This window comes from Cuculus canorus, chromosome 1, assembly GCF_017976375.1.
Source record: "Cuculus canorus isolate bCucCan1 chromosome 1, bCucCan1.pri, whole genome shotgun sequence".
Classification (NCBI taxonomy): domain Eukaryota; kingdom Metazoa; phylum Chordata; class Aves; order Cuculiformes; family Cuculidae; genus Cuculus; species Cuculus canorus.
The window spans coordinates 176663911-176684807 of record NC_071401.1 but is presented as its reverse complement, the minus strand read 5'-3'; the positions used below and the strand labels follow the sequence as shown (position 1 = coordinate 176684807).

At 38.6% G+C, this 20897-nt stretch overlaps 2 protein-coding genes across 3 annotated transcripts in view; one reads left to right on the top strand and one right to left on the bottom strand.

Moving 5' to 3' along the window:
- TMEM117 (transmembrane protein 117) overlaps positions 1-20897 on the top strand; it is a 232981-nt gene that overhangs the window by 16121 nt on the left and 195963 nt on the right. For both annotated transcript variants that reach the window (XR_008448091.1, XM_054055837.1), the window contains one exon: positions 14657-14789. Coding sequence is in view for 1 of the 2 variants with exons in the window: in XM_054055837.1 (XP_053911812.1) it covers positions 14657-14789 (133 nt within the window). In the remaining variant the exon portion in view is untranslated. The remainder of the gene's footprint in view (positions 1-14656; positions 14790-20897) is intronic.
- On the bottom strand, positions 6516-11975 carry LOC128850830 (P2Y purinoceptor 1-like). The gene is given in 3 exon segments (XM_054055846.1): positions 6516-7093; positions 7096-7530; positions 11906-11975. Coding segments are annotated over 3 exon segments (1083 nt in total).

Here is a 20897-nt window from a genome sequence, read left to right as displayed (position 1 = left end):
AAATGTCTGGCAAAGCTGTTGGTTCTGAACTGTTGCAGGTGGCTGTTTGTCAGCCTCCACTTCATTTGTTTGATGGAAAGGAGCATCGATGATTCAAATCGGGTTAAAGGTTTATTATGCATATTTGAGTGATATTTTTAAAAACATATTAAACTATTTACATATAAATATATTCCACTATGTTGATACTTTTATATGGTTATATTGCAATCAGATTTGCATTTTACTGTGCCACAATTCTGTATTGTGGAGGCTGGAGCACCTCCCATATGAGGACAGGGTGAGAGAGTTGGGCTTGTTCAGCCTGGAGAAGAGAAGGCTCCGAGGGGATCTTATATCAACTTTCCAGTACCTGAAGGGGCTGCAAGAAAGCTGGAGAGGGACTGTTCACAAAGGCTTGTAGTGATAGGATGAGGGGCAATGGGTATAAACTGGAGAGGGGCAGATTTAGACTAGACATTAGGAAGAATTTCTTCACCATGAGTGGTGAGGCACTGGCACAGGTTGTCCTGGGAAGCTGTGGCTGCCCCATCCCTGGAGGTGTTCAAGGCCAGGTTGGATGGGGCCTTGGGCAGCCTGAGCTAGTGGGAGGGGTCCCTGCCCATGGCAGGGGGGATTGGAGCTGGATGATCTTGAAGGTCCCTTCCAACCCAAACTATTCCATGATTCTATGGTTCTGTGATTCTATGATTTTGGATCACTCACTGGAATGACCATTTGTAAACCTGTAGAGGTTCCCAGATGGATGATGAAAAGCACAGCTTTTTTTTTCTGACTCAAAAATGCTTTATAAATGTTTGTTCTAAAAGGCTTAAGTGGTAGATTTTGTAAGTAACTATATTTACTGTTAAAAATAAGCTTGAATCAGTTTCAGTGCAGTTTCTGGGGAAAAGAGAAAACAGTATAGAAAAAAGGAAATCATTATTTCCACAGTTGTTGCAAAAAATTGTTAAAATGTTATTGTATAGCACTGCCCTTCAGAGCTCAGTGTCGGCATTGTATGCGATATAAATACTGCTATGTTTCTTTTACCTACTGTGAAATCTGTATTAAGGAGAAAGAAAAATGTGCTTTCTGTAGGCACTACATATAAGATGATGAAACATTGCAGCTCTAAGATGGAAAAAGGAGGAGGATCATGAAATTACTTTTACAGTTTTGGCCATTATTAAAAAAAAATAGTTTTCTTAAGAATGCTAAAAATTCTTACAGGATAAAGACTGAAAAAATATAATTGATATGTACCCTTTAACCAACCTTTTTGTAAGCAGTGAGGACACCTAAAGAGAGAAATTTATTTTTTATTCATTTTATAACCTGGGATACAGTCGCGTAGAATTAAAAGACTCAATAATCTCCAGAACAAATGTGTTAGCATTTTCTATTGCTAACGCAGGGGTTTCAGTTGCTTCCCTACTAAAAAATGTTCTAAAACATTATAGGAAATCAATACCTGGTTTTACAGGTTTCCTTTTAACTGCATCAGCGCAATTGTCTAAACCTGAAGTAATAATATCAGTAAAAATCAGGGAGTAAAATGTGTAATTAAAATTATATGCTAAATCCGCATAATGGAAATAGACAGACGCAGAAAAAATCAGAATTAAGCCTGCCTACACAGTGTAATTCTGGCATAGCTTTAAGTCTTCCCACAATATCTGCATTTCATAGCTTTTTCACAATAGCAGCTTGAGGTATTCCTTCTGGGTAATAATAATGAAATTAATGTAAAGCAAAGAGTGAGTGTTGCCTTTATGAATCCCCTGCAGATGGCACTGACCGTTACCTCTCCACTTTGGGTAATCCATTAAGAGAAGAAAATGTCAGCCCTTTCATTGCAGCAGCAAAAGTCCATCTTCCTGTTCTTGTTTTGGTATTAAAAGATAAATGTGCATTCTTATGAACATTTGTATTTTTCCTTTTTTCTTTGAGCAGTAGCAAGCAATATTTAAAGACTATGTGGCATTTTAGAGGAAGGCAGAGTGCTATACATTTCACCTGAATTTGTTCAAACAGGACCCTCGAGACCATCCAAATTGGGTAAGATGGGCTGCACAAGAAGCCTGATGGAAAGATGTCTGGCTATAAATGTCAATCTTCTGATTGATATTGGCTGGACTGTTTGGAAACTGGAGATCATAGGTTCCTGTTGCCCTACCACATGATGTATTTTGTGAGGACATCACTTTTCTAGCTAAAGTCAGTAGCTGAGACCTTGAGTTCATCTTGTGACATTACGCTGCATTTTACCATAGCCTGCAAAAGCTGAGAGTTGCAGTCTCCCTTATTAAGGTTCACCTTTCCCAGCTGGAAGAAGCTGTATCCATGCTGAATCATGTGGAGAGGAAGGGAGAAGGTCTGCAAAGAGACCTTGGGGTTGTAGGTCCCTGCACAGGGGCCAGCACATCCCATCACCCCTGGTTGCGGGCTCCAGGCACAGCACAGAGAGACACAGCAGTCCTGAGGCTCAAATTTTTCTCTAAGGCAGGAGCAAAGAAGCTGTATTTCCCTGCAAGGTGGGTGGTGGACTTCACAACATTAACTGCCTCTGCTTTAGTTCCTCCAGCTGTAGAATCAGCCTAAGCATATTTTTTCTTCTGTCTGAAGAGCTTTGGCTTCCACTGATGAAAGCAGTGTAGAAAGGTGGAGTATTTTAACTGCCTTGTGGTACTGTTTGGCATGTTTTTTTGCCAAGTGAGGTGATCCTGAAGCATGGAAAAGAAAAAGTTTTGTATTGGAATACATTTTTTTGTATGTATTGAAGAGAAAACCAAACTTGAGGAACATTTAAACATTTTGATTTAAAAATGATGAGCTAATGTCTTAAGAACTATGAAAATTTCAGGTAGGTTGAGTACAAGGATTACAGCGACAAATAGAGAACAGTGGATGCCTAAAGATTTCCTTAGAAAGCAGTTTTGAGACATTTGCAGCAAAATTTACCTCTTCAATTTTGAGATTTTTGGTTTAACCTTTTTTTGCTTACAAACCAATGCTGAATTTACAGTACTAATTGAGAAAGTTATTTCTCTGACCGCAGCTGAGCACATACATAAGCAGTCAACTCTCTCAGGCTGTGGTCTGTTTGTATTCATCTAGCATATCACAAAGATGTCCATCACTGTGATATCTCAGATCTACATACAGTACATGAAAGCTGCCCATACCTTGCAGTCAGTTTTGTTGGCTAATGCATTATTACAACATTCAATACTGTGTTCAAACTCATTATAGCCGTTGGGCATTTAACTGGATACCGTGCCCTCAGATTTAATCCAAACAAAGATCCGTTAGAAACCAATATAGCAACGTTACTCTTTGTAGTAGAAGATTTTGACTTTAGCTCTTAACTGTTTAGTTTATTATTTGCTTATTGTAGCAAAATGTAATAAACTTCTGTAATTTTATTTATCTATGTCATTCTATCTGGAAAATATTATCATAAAACATTTTAGGAGCATGCATTTCCAAATAAAAATATGACCAAGTAAATATGAACAGGTGTCTTTTGCCTTTTAACTCCTATTTTGTAGGAAACCTTTGCTTTCAGTCAGGACAACATTAGCATTATTTCAGCCTAGTTGAACAAAAACACTTCAAAGAAGTGTGTTTAATTGATTGTGGAATCACTTATGAACAGGCAAACAAATGTCTAGAAGCCTTGTCAGGTACTAGGGTGTATTCAAAACCGAATATCATGAGGGACATGAATACCTGAGGATAAAAGAGGGAAGAATATTTCATTACAGCTTTAATGAAGTAATAACAATAATAATGATGATGAAAATAGTTGGAAAGAAATAAAATATGTACAAATATATGAGATCACATCCCTACCCCTCGATGACTGTATGTCACCACAAATACTGTCGAGCAGACTCAAGGAGATGGGTCTGCAGGGGATGGGAAGGAGCTGGAATCAGGAGCTGGACTCAGGAACTGGATTCAGGAACGCATGGATCTGGGATCAGGAGGAACCAAACAGATGAGGTCCTCACTGAACATTGGCCATTGCGGTAGAGAGTGAGAGCCTTGTGATCTCTTAGGGACTCTTGTGATTGCTTAGGGACATGGTTTAAGGGAGTGTTAGGAATGGTTGGACTCGATGATCCAGTGGGTCCTTTCCAACCTGGTGATTCTATGATTCTATGATTCTCTCAATTTTATGCCATGTATATGGGATGGAATACTCTGTTAGTCAGTTTAGGGTCTGTCCTGTTCTGCTCCTCGTTGCAGCCACAGCCCTTTTTTGCCAGCTCAGTGATGGCCTTGGTTACTATACAAATAAGTATAAGCTTTGGCCTTTGTGCATACCAGTGTCCCATGTTATCACTTCCAGAGAGGAATAATGTCTCAAAAACATGCAGTTAGCTTTCAGAAAATGAAGTTACTTAGACAAGGCTGAGTTAAGAGTCTAATTTAGCTCAAACCACAACACAGGTGAAACCTGAGAATCTCTGCTTCCCAGAGATGTGAAGTTATCTTTTCTAGCCCAGAACTACAGTGACTTTTCGTGTTTAACTTTATCTAGAAAAGCATATTTTTATTTCACATTGAATTTTATCCAGCCTGAACATAGACAAATTAACTTGCTGAAAAGCCCTATTGAGGTGGAGAAAGAAGAAAGAAAAAGTGCAACTGTACTTTTAAAGATAGACTGAAGGATAAAAATGGCAAGTGTTTAATTTTAGAAATGGCTTACTGTTTAATCTTGGGTGCAGCCCAGTGGGAGCAATAAACTCATTTAACCCAGAGCTTCCTACTAATCTGTCTTGTTCTATCCTTTTTTTTTTTTTGTGCTGAGAGCACCTTTGTCGCTAAATGGCATTGACATTGTTTCTGTATCAGTCTGAGATGTAGTTTTATTACAGTAGGTAATTGCTGATGGGTGCCCATTCATGGATTAAAAACCTGTCTTTTGTAAGGAAGCCAATGCATTGTTAATAATCTGGTCATGTTTCCAATAGAAATTTCATGTTTAAAAAAAAAAAAAGGTGAATATTTTTCTTTTAAAATAAGAGAAATGGGAAGATTAAAAAATTATCAAAGAAAAAATGAGGTGAGTGCATACCTTATCTGCATAGAATATGAACATGCAATTTTGCTACGGCATCCTGTAAGTTTGCTAGTACATCCAAACACATGTGAAGTGTTTTGGGTTATCAGGACCTAGTTCTTCATTTTATGTCACAATTATAGAAAATTTAAAAAAACATTGTTCAGGATACTGTGTAAACATATATTTACTCAGTACAATTGAAATATACAACAAGAGAGATTTTGTACCCGTGTGTAATAGAATTATTTTCACATAGAAACATTTGAGGACAAATTTATATTCAAACCCTGGAAATTAAAGAATTAAGACACTGTTCAAAGTATATTAAAAAGTACTTTGTCCCTAGTCACTTCTGAAAATAAAGTTAATGTGCTCACTGATGCATGTGCTTTTATAATTAACAAAGTAGTGTGTAAAAGAAAGCGGGTCAGGAGGAGGTTGATTATGGAACATGATTGTTTTGCCCATATAATGTGTTGAAAGAAGACATATTTCATGACTCTTGAAGGCGGATGTTCTGATGGTTATATATTGTCCCATTTTAATGATAAAAATGTACTGTAGACTAATTACCTTAGATTGTCCTGAAACTCTGATGCTAAGACCCTAAAAGAACAGGAGAAGCATTCCTGTGTAGCAGCAGCTCTTACTCTTCTTGCAACTTAGCCATCTCTGTATTTCAGAATTTCTCCTGTACACTTCTCTCTGTTGATGGGTTCAGAGTTCATGGCAGAACAATATGCTCCCCTGAAGCAGAATGCTTATAAGAACAGCTGTAATCGCCCAGGGTTTGTGGGACAGCACCAGTATGACTTGCCTATCAGTTTAGAACCACTGCTGCCTGGGGAAAGATTTAACATAGCTCCCCAATCCATGCTCATTTGCTCCATAAGTGTATTCACTGTGGCTATGACTGTCCTCAGGGACTGCATCTTATTATTTGGTTTCTATTTGGTTTTGGAAATGTGCTGCACTTACTCGGGTTAATGAGGTTCCACTGGCAGCTGGAAGCAAGCAACTGTGAAAGCAGCATTAAAATGAAGTACTTGTAGATAGCCTTTTTGCAAGTGATCGAGAAGTTCAGCTGTAAGCATCATGATTGTTATTAATTGCACAGTCCAATCACAGTGGCACGTAGAAACGTGAAAAAATAATTAACAGAAATTTGTATAAGAAGGCTCCTCAACACTGTGTGCTCTTAGTCTTAACTGTATTTTTCTGGTCAAGAATTAAAGTAGCCAGTTAGAACTTTTCTTCGTTGTTCTTTCCATATCACATGCACATACAGGTAAAATGTGCTGTTTCATGATAAATTGAGGCATATTTATGACAAGAATATTTAAAATGCCAGCTTTGTAAAGCTAGGAGTTGCTAGTGCTTCTGTTCTAGTAGATATAAACGTTCTACTCCACTTCCAAATAGGCAGTGGGAGATGCATATCTTTGTAGAGTGGTGTTCAAGTCATAATTCTTGGTGACAGAGTGATGTCCTTTACACTTCCTGTCAGACAACAGCGGCTCTGGCATTTGGGGTGACATTTTATGGCTTTAATTCTTTGATAGCGTGTCTTATTTGCTACTGTAAAAATAATTGGGTCAAGGCAAATGTTGATGCTGCAGAAGATACTTGTGACTTTATAAATGGCACTTAATGTACTTATGTTTCCACAAGGTGGTTGGCATGTAGTTCTGTAAATTGGTATCACCATCATCATAACATGATAAGGTATGAAAGAAACAGCAAATACAATCATAGCACCTGAAATCAATAACAGAAGTCTACCAAGTCTGTTCCTTCTTTGCTGATGTTTACTGAGTTCTAGTAATGCTTTGAGAGTTAACATATAGCATGTAGAGATGACTATGACTGGAATTAGGAACCTCAATGCAAATTTGGAGAGTGTGAATGGCACTGCAAATTGTAAAGGTACTACAGTGCCATCCAGGAAATCTACAGTGTCACGTTGTCTACCAGCTGTAACTGTGTAGTAAATTTCTGGCATTGATGCAATCACTATGAAGATCCATAGTACCAAAATATGGCTTTTTCTTTGTTCCACCATGTTAATGAAGTGATAGGGTGGACAGCACCTACGTATCTGTCAAAACTGGTGAGTGTCAGGAAATAGACACTTCCATAGATATTAATACTAAAAAATAGTTTTATGATCTGATAAAATGCTTGACTGGAATAGTCGGATAAGTTCTGGAGACCATAAAATACTGAAAAAGGTGCCATGAGTGTCCAAGTAAAGTCACATAGGGCCAAATTAAATAGACATATTGTATTGGTAGTCCATGTCTTCATGCAGTACAGGTAATGTTGTAGTGCAAGTATATTGCCTAGAAACCCCACTATCAAAGTGAAAACACAAACCAGAATCAGCAAATAACAGTACCGCTCCAGCTCAGGATTTCTGTGGCAAATAGAAGTAGTGCATGTACCATTCATCATCTTTCCATGGAGCATGGCTGAAAGGAAAAGAGATTAACAGCTTTCAAAATAAAAGAATTGAATGAAATGTGTTGAATTTAAAATTAAAAACTTATACGTTAAATCCAGTATGTTTAAAATGGCAAAAGAACTCAGAATATGGCATGATGTACAAACTCTCTTTTATCTGAGAACAATGTAAATGCCAAGTGAATAATGCTTAAAGCTTACTCTACAGCAACACCTGCACAGGTAGACCTTCATGAACTTTTATCCAAATATATTATGCTCTTTATAGTCTTTCCTCTCTCATATTTAGTGTAGTATACAATTAGAGAAAAAAAGCACTGACTGTCAATAACTGCATGCTTTTTTTTTAACATTCTTCTATAAATTAAGCATTGGGCTTATGGTAGGGTTAGAAACAATTCATTTTGTCCTACTCTTGATGACCCATTATAGGATGTCTGGTATATAGATCTGCAGTGTATTTTTCAAAGCAAGGTTTTTATGCATGTAAAGCCTTGTGTTTAATCCCAAAGATTTTGTATTCATAATAAAACAAAATAATGGTTGGAACGTTTTGCCAGAATGAGCTGTCACCAACTGCAGTTTGTCATGTTTCTAGAATCTCTCTCCAAGTGATGCCAAACTGTAAGGTCTGACCAAGTAGGAGCTTTGTATAAGGGTCATCCAAATGGCCATTTTTAGATGACAGTCCACTACTGTGCTTGATAGGAAGATAGGATAAAATTTTACTCAGTACAAAGCACGCTTTGAATGGAAGAAAGATTTAATAAAAACGTTATTGATTCCTTGAAAATTTTCAAACAGCTTCAACCATTAAGTTCATAGTAGTGTTTTTTTAAAACATAAAGTTTTGCTTTCATGTCTACCTTAATACAATATGACTTTTCCAGAAATATGTCACAGGCATAGGTTGACGTATAACAAACATCATCTACAGTGAAGCCATGATTTGCATGCATATTTCACCTATACAGTGGACTAACAAAAACCTAGTTGAAACTGTACAGAATGCAATTGAGAAGGAAAGTTGTTTATCTATAAGGTCAGCAATAAAACCAGATTACTTTTATGGAAAAACAATATGGATAGAAAGCCATCTGTTCCACTCCTAGTGTATTTCACAGGTGGCCAATGTTTGCTGCCTAAATGTGTTTTTGTTTGATATGAAGCACTGCACTTTTAATATGTGGTAACTGTATTCTTTCCCTAGTTTTCTCCATAACTTTTGTGAGTATCTGATTTTGTGTAATTTTATTTCTTCAGCTGAAGTTTATGTCATATCCCTGTAAAATCTTTAAAATGTAGACACCCTAATATGTACAATACAATTAAGTAACATTTTCTTGTAATGTATTTAGTTAAAAGCAATTTGGATATGTATAGGAGTTATCTTTTCCTAAAATCCTCTTGGTTAGAGGTCATGTGTAATTTGAATTAAATCATATTTCCTACCTCTCTGCCTTCCTTTCCAGTAATTACAAATGAAGGCACTAAGCAGTCGATTCCAGGTTGTGTTGGCAGTACAGATAAGCCCCAAGCAGCATGGCTACAATGGTATGAGGGAATTGTAAAGCCAAACCCCTGATCTTATCAGGCTTCTGGAAAAGAAGTATAGGGAGTTCTAAACAAAGGAAGGCAGACAGCTGTGCCACCTGTTCCACTTTCCTGTAAGTTGGCCTGGATGTGTAGCCTTGTAACTGCATTATGGCAGTTATAGACCTGAAGTTATAAATCCCATATCCGCTTTGTCACCTTCGGTTTACTGGACTGCACTCAGGGTTGAGCTGTATGGAATTAGTTATGTTGCTGGGGGTGCTGGAACTGCACAGCTGGGTCAGGTGCATTTGGAGCTCAGAGAGTTGTTAGAAAATGTGTCTCCGTGTAGGCATTTCCCATGTGTCTACGGTCTCCTATTAATTCTTTATATTATAGTAGAGCTTAAAGGCAGTAACAAAGACTAGGTTCTTGAAACTGTACTTCACAATCGATGTGAGTGACCTACAGGGTGGACACAGGGGAGCAGGTGCAGAGATAAAAAGAACCTTTCCTGCCGTAAAATAATAAGTAAGAGAAGAACACAAAGGGTTCAGCCTCCAGCTTCATACAGAAGATTTTGAAGACTCTTCCACAATCAGAACCCGGTTTCACTACACTGGGAAGACAGTCAGCGTGCTCTGCTGTGTCCTGAGGCCACTGGAGCTACCCTGATGTCCAGTAAAGCTATGTATGTGCTGTAATGATTTTCAGAAGTGGCATGTTTGTTTTTTTTTAATGTCAGGCAGTGGTAAGTTTTCTGTCTACCATCTTAGCACCAATAGAATAACTGGAGCTACAAGATGTGACTAGATTGTCTCCACAGTTCAAGTCCAAAATTTTGCATCTGTAGTTCAGGAAAACTTCTTTTTCTGTTACTGTGTTCGCTGCTCAGTCCATGTATTCTTAAAGAAAGCCAGTCAACACACATGCACACACATCTTAGCAGTGACAGATTGAGCAACAGCACCATGATATTACACTGCGACAGATGACTGCATATTGTCTTAGTGCTGAGTAAGAACAGACTTGCGAGACTTCGGTGAAAGTATGATTAGGCTTTCAAGGCTAAAAAATGCTTCAATTTATTGAGATTAATTTTTCAGCTGAACAGTTTCAGCCATTGATGGAGGTGGCCATGAACATGTCATGGACAGAAAGAGAATCATGTGATGGGGCATTCAAAATTGAAGGAATGCTTCCAATTTGATGAAGTGCTTGATATTAGAATATTACACATATGCCCAGGAAAAGATTGAAGTTTATGGGCTCCATCACTCATAATTGACACCAGAAAACATGCTAAATTCATGGGTAAGATTTTTACTTTTAGCCCATGTTATGGGCTGTGAATCTAAAGATGCTCGAAAAGTTTTAATTTTTTAACAAGTGTCTTGTTTGATTGATTCAATTTTCATATCTTCCTATTGTGTTGTCTGTTCCCCTGGGTCTGAAAGAAACAAGACTTAGATCTGTGCTGCTTGGACAATGAGTATATACAGCGTCCTCTGTCATTGTCCCTGACAGCATCTTCACGCTGTTGTAGGAAGCCAAGCAGGTTTCAGCTGATTAGCTGATCTACTGTCTGGTTTGTTGCAGGCACTGAATCCTGAAGTCTCTACTTTCTTATGTTCCCCTTTTATCTGCAATGGGGCCTCCAAAGTCTTGAAGCAGATAGAAGACCTTGTTTCAGTGAAAAATTATTTTCTGAGGAAAATTCCTTTGGAGCTAAGAAATGCTGTATCACTGAAAATATCTGGTTTCTGCATATAGTTAATTGTAGCCCACAGTTTATCACTGGTAGTCGTTCAGATGGCATTTAATTTGAACTTGCAAAGTTCCATTAGGTTTCATGCATTTGTTTATTTTAAAAATATCTAATCTTGTATGTGTATATAGGTTGTAGGAACCATATTCTTCCCTAAACCCTGTGGGTTTTTTTGACATTTTTAATAAGGTCATAATAACTGATGAGTTCTGTCCAAAGTAAAAGAAAAACTTCCTTATGTACTATCTCTTCACCTCTTTATCCTTTTTGCTTGCTGCTCTTTATAGCAGAAGCCTTGATTTTATATGAACTGTTTAATTTCTTTGTTTTACTCCAGGAGTTTTATTTGTATCTTGCAACTGTATTTGAATCTAGTACAAACCTATTTCATTTACCAGAGAGTATTCCAGATTTCTAACTATTGACGCACCAATATATTTCTGTTACATGTGCTCTCAAAGTGTATCCTTTTAGCTCACTTTTTCAAATTAGTAAAGCAATATACAGGGAGTCCTAGGTTTTGTCAAAAAGTACCAAGCATTATTTGCAATTTTTACTTTATCATCTTACCTGCTAGGTAATCATCTCATGCATTCTCTTTTTAAGTTCAGCTGAATTGATGTGAAAGATACAATGCAATGTGGGTATTAAGTGGAGCATGTCACATATTTTAGTTCAACTGCATTGAGCGTATTACATATAGTAATACAATGGGAAGAAAAATAATATAGAGCGGTATTTGTATGCAGTTAGGTAACCAGATTGTGCTAACATCCAATTCATTTCTTCTTGATGACTCAATTTGTATTGTGATTGAGTTACTATTTCTTTCATTAAAAAGTGATGTTCACGTACTTACTTGAGAGTTAATGAAGTCCTATACAGCAAACAGCAGCTGCAAGTAGAAGGGTAGATAAGGTGTAAGAATTTGCCTACCAAAGACAATACTTGTGAAAAAGTATTGAAAAACTATGAAATTTCTACATATGTGTATGTATTAATCAGTGTGTAGTAGCTAAACATGGAAAGTTATATTGCTTTAAAAAATACAGGTGTAATGAATGTTTAAATATTTCTCATACCTGTTTGAGAAAGGTTGGAATTACCTGTTTTGCAGAAGTATAGATTCCTAGCTATGTTTTTCCTCTTCATTAAGCTGGATCTTCTAAAATCACTATTCTATTTTGTGAGTTCTGTTTTTCATCCGTGTTTTCAGTAATATTCTATATGCAATGGCAGCTTTTCAGAGAGCAGATGTCAAACTGCAAGGGCGATATGTCTTATCATTAAGCCCCTCCTCTTGGTAAGTCAGGATAAATTGCTGTTGCCATAGCAGTCTCGACTTGCTTTTTTAGAGAAGGACAGATTTACTGCACATCCCAATCTAGACAAGCCTGGAACTGTCATTGTTTCCATCAGGAAAATAGAAGGGTACAGGGGTTTGAGACGTGTACGTATGTTTGCCCTTTACCTGTCCTCTCCTTTCTTCACTGCCAGAATCCTTGTTTTTGCTGCCCTACTACTGGACTGGTTCATGGACCTCTTGGCCTGATGCAGAGCTTGATTCACTCCACCTTCCTGTCTATCACTTCTCTTGTCTTACAGTTCCCACCTCATTCCAAAATCTCAGCCCTGTCAGAGAACTCCTATCCTCCAACTCTTGCTTACTTGAGAGCTCAAATCCTCCTTATCACTTTAGCCCAGGTCTTCCTGCCCCAAACCTGCATCTGCAGTCTTCAGCAGCACACACCAGTCCTGGGATCCTCCTGTTTCTTTCTCTGAATGAACACCTCACATTTCTTAATAGTTTTTTCTACTTTATAGCTTCTCCGTGTGTCCAGCCCTAATCCATGCTGAAACTGGGCCTTGTTGCAGGCAGGCATTGTAACTCAACATCTGACAAATTTTGATTTAATAAACTGCTTGGTAGTTGCTCAGTCTTTCTTGTGTTACCTCAATAACACAAATGACCACTGTAGCAACTATATTGCTCTTAAACACGTTAAATATTTTCTGTTAGTACAAAGGCCTTTGAAATCCCATCTGGGATGTTAGATGTTGTTCTTGCTGGGAGTTAAGCACTGAAAAAAAATATTTCTACATCTTTTCACTGTCATTCACCCTCTCTTATTAAGATCGTTAATCACTGCAAGTAAATAGTCTTTGAAAAAGCAGGAACCATTAAAACCAAGTATAAATTATGAAAAGCAGGGTCGGGGGAGTGTTGCATTGCAGTAAGACTATAAGGGATAGGACAATAAAATAAATCTTGCTCTGACAAACTCATAATATTACATTTTGAAATAGCAAGAACGTTACCATGAGAACCAATCATAGCTCAAGTACTCTAGAGAGTATTTAGTACTCTGTGATGCAGTGGCAAAGTTTTGTGTACATTTGTGGCTAGGAAATGAGTAATAATTACGTGCTAAGTGTGATTGTATGCTCTGTTCTCTGTTGTGTTTTTTTAATGTTAGAACTTACAGGCATAATCAGTTTGGAGCCTTATTGTAGTATAATGTAGCAAAATTCTACAATGTAAGAAAGAGTATAAAATTATTCTTCAATTTTGCGGATCAAGTACTTGAGCATAGATTGTCCTACCTCATAAAATAGAGGAACAATGAGATTGTACAGTATTGTCATCTCAATTTTACTGAGAGGAGTGCTTATTAACTCTCTATTTTATAAGTGTACTTTCGGGCTTAAGCAAGCAGCATCTTTGAGTCGAGGGATGTCCCTGAGATATGGAGTTTGCTGCTAGTCTGGGCAATTTCTTTCATCCTCAACTGGTTCTGCAGTTATGCTTTCAGAAAAGCCCTTAATCTCTTTTTCTCATGAGCCCAAATGTCCTGAACTCCCAATTCTATTCCATGTTTGTGTTTTTCACAGGCTAGACCAACACATATGATGAGATCACTATTATCATGTCATGCAGAATTTGATTTGATGCTTCTGTAGTCAGTGGAAAGAGACAGACAACCATCAAGATTTAATGACTCTCTTGTTACTGGTGAAGAAATAACTGACAAAAATAATAGATCTCACACAGCCACAGGAACTTATGACACTTCAAAATTAATAAATAGACATGTTCCTCAAAACACTGTGCAAATGCCACTAATGCATGGCACTTGAGGTCTAGACTAATTCCATGGTTTTTTTCCCTGAGAGAATGGTTTAGGCAGTTGCCCTTCTAATCCATCAGTTGTTCCCATTTGCACATAGATACTTTATTATATTATATATATGATATAAAATTATTATATAAAAGCTTTACTGTTTGTTGAGCCTCAAATTCAGCAGGGTGATGGAACTAAGGCAAATGAAAAAAAAATATGATAAATTACCTTTTTTTTTTCTAGATGGGTCAGTTCCTCACTCTTGTTCCCTTGGGCATGGCTGCTCAGCTTGCTGTGCCAGCATGAGAACAGAAGTGGGTAGAGATGTTAATGGTTGATACAGGGAAACAGCAAAGCCTGCTTAACCGGCATGCAGAATCACATATAGCGTGTGTAAAACCACAGCCACGGGCTGCAAAAGGTGTGATGCGGTCTCCTTCAGACCTGCAGCTGAGTGATTTTGAATGTAAGAGCCCAAACCAGTTTTTCATCAGTTCGTGGGATGTAACCTTGTAATTTTGTAGGAATAGCAGCTGCTCGTGCTGAACTACAGAAGAGCAGTTTGGCTGCATGATAGTAAATCTTCCCTCCCTACACACTAGAATAGTTGGATATAAGAAGAAATACAATTTAGCACTCTATTTTGTTTTTGTTATCATGTAAAAGTGTGTACTGTCTAAAATATGCTTTCTCATAATATTCATACCACAGGTCAGTTGCTCCGTCTGAAAATGTTTCGAGAGGACCACGGGTCTTGGATGACGATGTTCTTCAGTACCATCCTCTTCCTCTTCATTTTTTCTCACATTTATAATCTGTTCCTCATTATGGCAGGGAATATGAGGTGGGTTACTGAGTTTGTTTTTGTCTCTTTTGCTGTAGAATATGTTCTACTGGAAACTTCTCATATTATGCTGCTTTAGAGTGAACAAGAGCTTACTAAAATGTAAACATGCTAATATTCACCATCTTTCCCCCCCTCCCTGCATTCTGAATTTAAATAGAATAGTAATTTAATCAGTTAGATAGCCAAGGGGATTAATGTATCAGTTATAAAAAGTGGGCTCCTAGACTAATAATGTCAACTATTACACCACGGTACAAGTGAACATTGTATCTGGAATTTTTATTTAAAGTTACAGCTCAGCAAGTTTGACTTGAAGCTAGGGCTGAGTAACTTAAAATGTAAGCATTACTATTGTGCCTACTCAGGAGATTCAGAGGTAAAGTTGAAAGAAATTGAAACATCCAAACTTGAAGAAGCTCACACTCAAAACACAAACATTAAGTGTGTTGTATAGTGCTGTTCTGGTTATGTACAATAATATTTGCTGATCTAGTTTGTTAAAAATATCCTTTAAAATCTTAAGTTTTTTTCCTGTAAGATTCTCTGACTGGGCAATGTTATGATTGACTGAGGGATGAGTAGCTATCTTTTTATTATGTCTGGATTTATTTTAGATGGAGCTTTTTGTATTAATTTTCTGGCTGAAGAAGATTTGCTTTCTTCTATTATCTCAAAATTAACACGTTTCATGTGTTAATTTTCCTGAGAAAACCTACATTGTTAGTTATCTAATACATATCAAAATGAGTTCATTGGACAAAAATACAGAGTCATGTTATTTATGAAAGGCAAGACAGCATCTGAAGAGTTTCTAGGATAAGAAACCCAATGTATATATGAATTGAAGAACAGTGCAAACAATTGAATAACTTGTTCTTAGCAGCATGTCAGAGGATACCAACAGAGCCTGATGAAGAGTTATTTAACAGGCCCTGGTATGGTGTGTTACTGTTCTTAAGTATGTAAAAAAAAATTACACAGTCTATCAAGTTCTGTTAGCAATGTGACATAAAAGAAAAGGTGAATGGGAGGCAGACAGGGTGTCACTGAATGAATGTAAGTGCAGACCAGCTGGAGTGATCATGTGGTTGTGACATGAAGACTAAATATATGACTTCAGCCAACACAGAATCAGCAGTGTTTTATGAAACAATCACGGTAATGATGAAGTAAATATGAATAGTTGCCCAATAAGAGGCAGAACAATCATCCCTGAATTGAGGAGGGCGGGAGCATTGCAGGTTGCTGGCTTCCCTATTTATTTGGTCATACTGTCATTGGTATTATGTTATGATTTGTATTTGGTGTTTCTAATGCTCCGTAAATGATAACTAGCTGTTAGATGAAGCATTAACAAATTTGAAAGCTTGACTCATGTCTGGGAATCAAAATTCATTTCTCCTTGTGAACATTCCTGCTCCCCACATCTGTTACAAGCTTCCATTAGCTGCACTGAAGAGACTGAGTGGCAATCAGTGTCCACATGCATGGAAAAGGGCACAACCTAGTACTGAAATATCTTGTGTCAGCCAGTTTGCCCTCTCACTTTCTGTGGGGTGAAGCTTCTCCTTGCCTGGAGCTGATGCCTCAGCCCCAGATTTGTTGTGATCATTCTGAGAAGCTAACCACACTGCGCTCAGGGAATCAAACTGCCTTTCCAAAGTGGACTGAAGGCTTGTTACAGTCATTCTGAGTGTTCATTCCAGTGAAAATGCAGCAAGCAGATATGGAACAGACAGTTTCAGTCTCAAACTGCCCAATGCAAAAGATAAGTCAAACAGAGCCCTTGGATCCTTTCTTTCAAAGCCGAAGCAGTACTTTTGAAAAGAGGATTTCTACAACAAACATCATCAAAGTCAACTGCTTCATGTTGCCATAATAAAATCTTCCAAGGAGTGGATTATTTCTTCTGAGTACATGTAATCCTTATGAAAGCTATTTGCTTCATAGTTTGTAGTTCTGTGTGAAAGAACAGAGCGTGTGCCTTTAGCCACAGTGCCTTACTGCAGTGGCTGACACCAGAGGGACTGGCTTCCAGGGTAAAGGTCAGAGTCTACCTGCATGGAGGTTACAGTCTTTGTAGAAACAAACTGACCTACTTGCCTATGGACTCCTGTGAACCGTAAGCATCCAGAATACACATCTTTCCAATACAAGGGCTATGAAAGCTTTACAATTACTGTATACAAGACTTAGTGAAAAGCATTCTTTTTTTTTTTTTTTTTCGCATGTGTGTGTTTGCTCCTTGACCTGTCTCTGATTCAGCTTGACCTTTGTGCTGGCAGGAGAGTGATTCTTTCTGCCAGATATTTTGTCTCATCAATGAAAACCCTTTTGTTGCTCACGAGTAGGAAAATCATGTGTCTTGTGTGTGCATGCTAGCAAGGATGATCACAGAAGCAGCTCTGTCTCATTACCTTCTCTGAGAAGGTATATTTTGCAGTTATGAAGATTTCAGCTTTTTAAAAAAGTTTTATTAAAGACAATTCACGTGTGTCTTAGTGTGACAAACTTAAAAAGTCTGAATGTATTCCTTAAAGGCTGGTGGCAGGGATTGGGAAGAGAGACTGCTTTGGGAAAAGCAAAAGCTGAACAAGTTGCTGATATTTGATTAGATGTTATACAGATACTTGCTGGGGGAAAGTGTGACTATTTGAACTGAATATTTTATGACAGATTGGAATGTATCTTTTTAAATTTTAAGTCTCTCTTCTTTTTTCAGTGACATTTCCTTTTGGGGACTTCACAGTTGATGGCACTGACCCACTGGACATTAGATCACTGCTCTTTTAGTCAGAACTGAACATTTGGTTGAGGAAACATATCTGAAAGCTGTCAGAGAATTATCTGCAGCTATTATTTCTTACTGCTTCTCATCCCTGAAAACAGTAAGGAGGAGCTGAGCAGGGCACAGGGCCCATGTCAGGCCTGGTTTGTTTGACTGTCTAAAGGTCCAGCAGCATTGAGGTACGGGATTAGGAACGAGCTGTTTGTTCTACCTAGTCCTTCTTTGCAACTCTCTTCTTTGTGGAATAGAGAGGATGAATGTGAAAATGATCCAGAGGCAAGAAAGGTTCAGCTGTTGTTCAGGTTTAGGTTAGAGACCTGGGGAGTGTGGATGGACGAGTCAGTTGGAACAGAGCAGCATCCAACTAGGGAACAGACCTGGTCAAAGTGGCTGTAAGAATAAGGCAGAAAAAGTGTTTCCTGCAAAAGTCCAAGTAGCCTTAAGTAGCGCTTTAGGCTCAAATGAGGAAAGAAGATTTATTTTAGAATTTTTTTAATGCTTGAGAAACAGTAAAACCAATTGTAGAGGATAAGAAAAAATACTATCTTGTGTGATGCCGGGGCTGTGCTGTGCAGTGGGAATGAGGACACTGAATTTCCTCTGTAATCTAGAATTTTAATTTTTTGGTGTAATGAGAAGGGCACTGCAGATTGCATCGTGTCAATGTGTGTGTGTGTGTACATCAGCCAGTGATACAGTGCGTTGGGAGAGGGACTGTGAGACGACACAATGTGGCGTATATTGGCCCAGGGGTCTGCTGTTCATGTGAGGAGTCTTGTGGTGAGTTTGTGTGCATGAGCAGGTGTGCAGTGTCTGTCACTTGTGGTCCATCACGCTTGTGCCCAACAGTCCATCACATATGTACGTACACATCCTCTACACAGTGAGCCCGGGCAGCGTTGGGAAGAGGCTGGCTGCCATCTGAAGTGGCTCTCTGTGTCAGATCTGTCACTGTCACTTTGCCTGCTCCACACTAGGCTTTGCCCTCACATGGCTGAAAAAAATCCCTCCTTCTTTTATCCATCTTACAACAGCTGTGGGAGCCTGTTTGGTAGGTCTTAATTCAGACTCGGTGCTATTTCCATCAACACAGGCTGCCTATAGCAAATAAAAGGTTTTTTCTATGGTTACAGAGAACAAGAAGAAGGGTGGCTGCTCTCCTGCAGTAAACAGCTTCTACCTTGTTGGTTTCCCTTCTGCAAGCTTCATTGTAACATTTTCTTTGATCTTTGACCAGTGCTCTGAAAAGGTGAAAACAATTTTCTTGGAAGCCGGAGCAGAGCTTTGCCAGTGGTCACTGAGTGAGGCTGAGGGGTGTCATCAGGAGACCTGAGGATGAACAGTGTCTGTACGCAGTTAGGGGTGTGAATGCAGCCTGAAGTCCAGGCGTCTGCAATGTGCACAGGTGGCTGTTTGTCCATGTGTCTGCCCAGGGAGGCTACTGCACAACCCCTCTGCATTTGTGTTGAACATTTGTGGCAAACCCAACCCTGGTATGTGCAAAAGACCAGTATGTCAAAGTAAAGCCCTCAAAGGATTAAACAAGCAAAATGTTTTGCAGCGGGAAATTCTAGAAAGCTAGGTTCAGCATTGCTGCTTAGCTTGAAGACTTAAAACATTTTTAAAAAAAGGAGTTCACTTAATAAATGGTAACAAGGACAATGTGAGAATAACAGAATTTTGTAATAATATTTTACAGTGTTGCATGGTTTAGTAAAACGCCAGCAAACATCCTAAACGTTGTCCTCTGTCTGCTGCTTGGGGGAAACTGGAGCAGTAATGGGCTATTGAATTCTTAGGGCTGTCCCAGTCAATTTCAATTCGCAGCATGCAGATCCAATAAGATGCCAAACTCCATGATGCTCATGTCTGAAGACCTCCCTTAGTTCTTTGTAATGGATACTCCATGCTACCTTGCCAGCAATCTGTTTCTGCCCCTTGTCTTTGGACTCATGGCCTTTGCTTTCCAAAGTGTAGTGTGGCAATGATACTCAAATCCTGGGTAGATAAGTCAACTGTGAGACTTTATCAGCTTTTCCATAGTGCCAGTGAGCACAGGGGTTTTTTATTCCCTCTTACAGAGGACACCTGCAAGGCTTGTCTCATGGTAGTTCAGTGAACTGTGAGACACTTGTCCTGCACTTTATCTCCTATATTTGGCCATTCCTGATTGCTCTTTTTCAGCTTGAGTTGAAAAATGTAAATCCAGATTTCATTAAACATTAAAGGGTTGTAATATGCTGGTGAGAGCTGTTAAGATTTTGAAATTATGACTCTAGAATGATATTGACTTTCAAAGCGCATGCAGTCTCTCTCAATTAAATGGAAAGAGAGTAGTTCCCCCCTCAACCTTTTATTATCTCTTGTGTGACCGAGTGGCCCAATTTGTAGATTGTCTGTTGCTGGAGGACTGATCAGTACCGTTGTGACTCCCTCCATCTTTCAGTACTGTATATCCCCATTCCTGATGGCATCGTGCAGGCTACAAGGCATGCTGATGTGCAGTTCGAGTGTGGTTTCACAGGAAGAGAGGCTTTTATCTTCATATTAAAAGTTCATGTAGAGATGCTTGGTACGAATGTGCTGTGCAGGTGAGGATGGAAGGCTTCACAATTAAAAAAGTGCTTATGTTGTCTCCATGGCTGAGGCTTGCGGCACTTCTCAACACCTTCCAGATCAAAAGCATGTATTTAATTTGTAATACTCATGTCACCTGCCCAGCAGCCTGGAGCCATCTTATATCACAGCACCATCTATTTTAATCATAAATATCACTTACATCTATGCAGTTCAGGCCGTATGTGCTCTAACGTAATACTGTCCTGACAGTTATCAAGTTACTTTGGCTACCGCTTGAGGTCCAGCCTAGGTCCCGACCCAGTGAACTCTTGGAACAGCAATTAACTTTGTGGTCTCTGAACAGGTAAGGTGAAGTGCAGGTTGTGCATGTCTGATCAAAGTACTATGGAATACTTTTTCAAAAGTGAGGGACTTGTTTGTTTATTTGATAAGTAAAGTCACTCAGATTCTTGAACTTCAGCAGTGATTTTGAGCTGTGCAACACCTAAGGAGCAAAGCTCATTTATTTAAGGCTGTATCTGAAATATAAATATAGAATAGTTTGGGTTGGAAGGGACCTCAAAGATCATCTGATTCCATCAAATGTGAAAGGATTGCAGACACAAAAAGTTTTGCTGGTGCATCGCAGCAAGGCCCACGTGGTGGCAGCAAAGGGCATATTTTAACAGTAGAAAAGCTAAATCCAGTCCAAGTAACAGGGATCGTTTTTATCAAACGTTTTCTCTGGATTTTCCTGT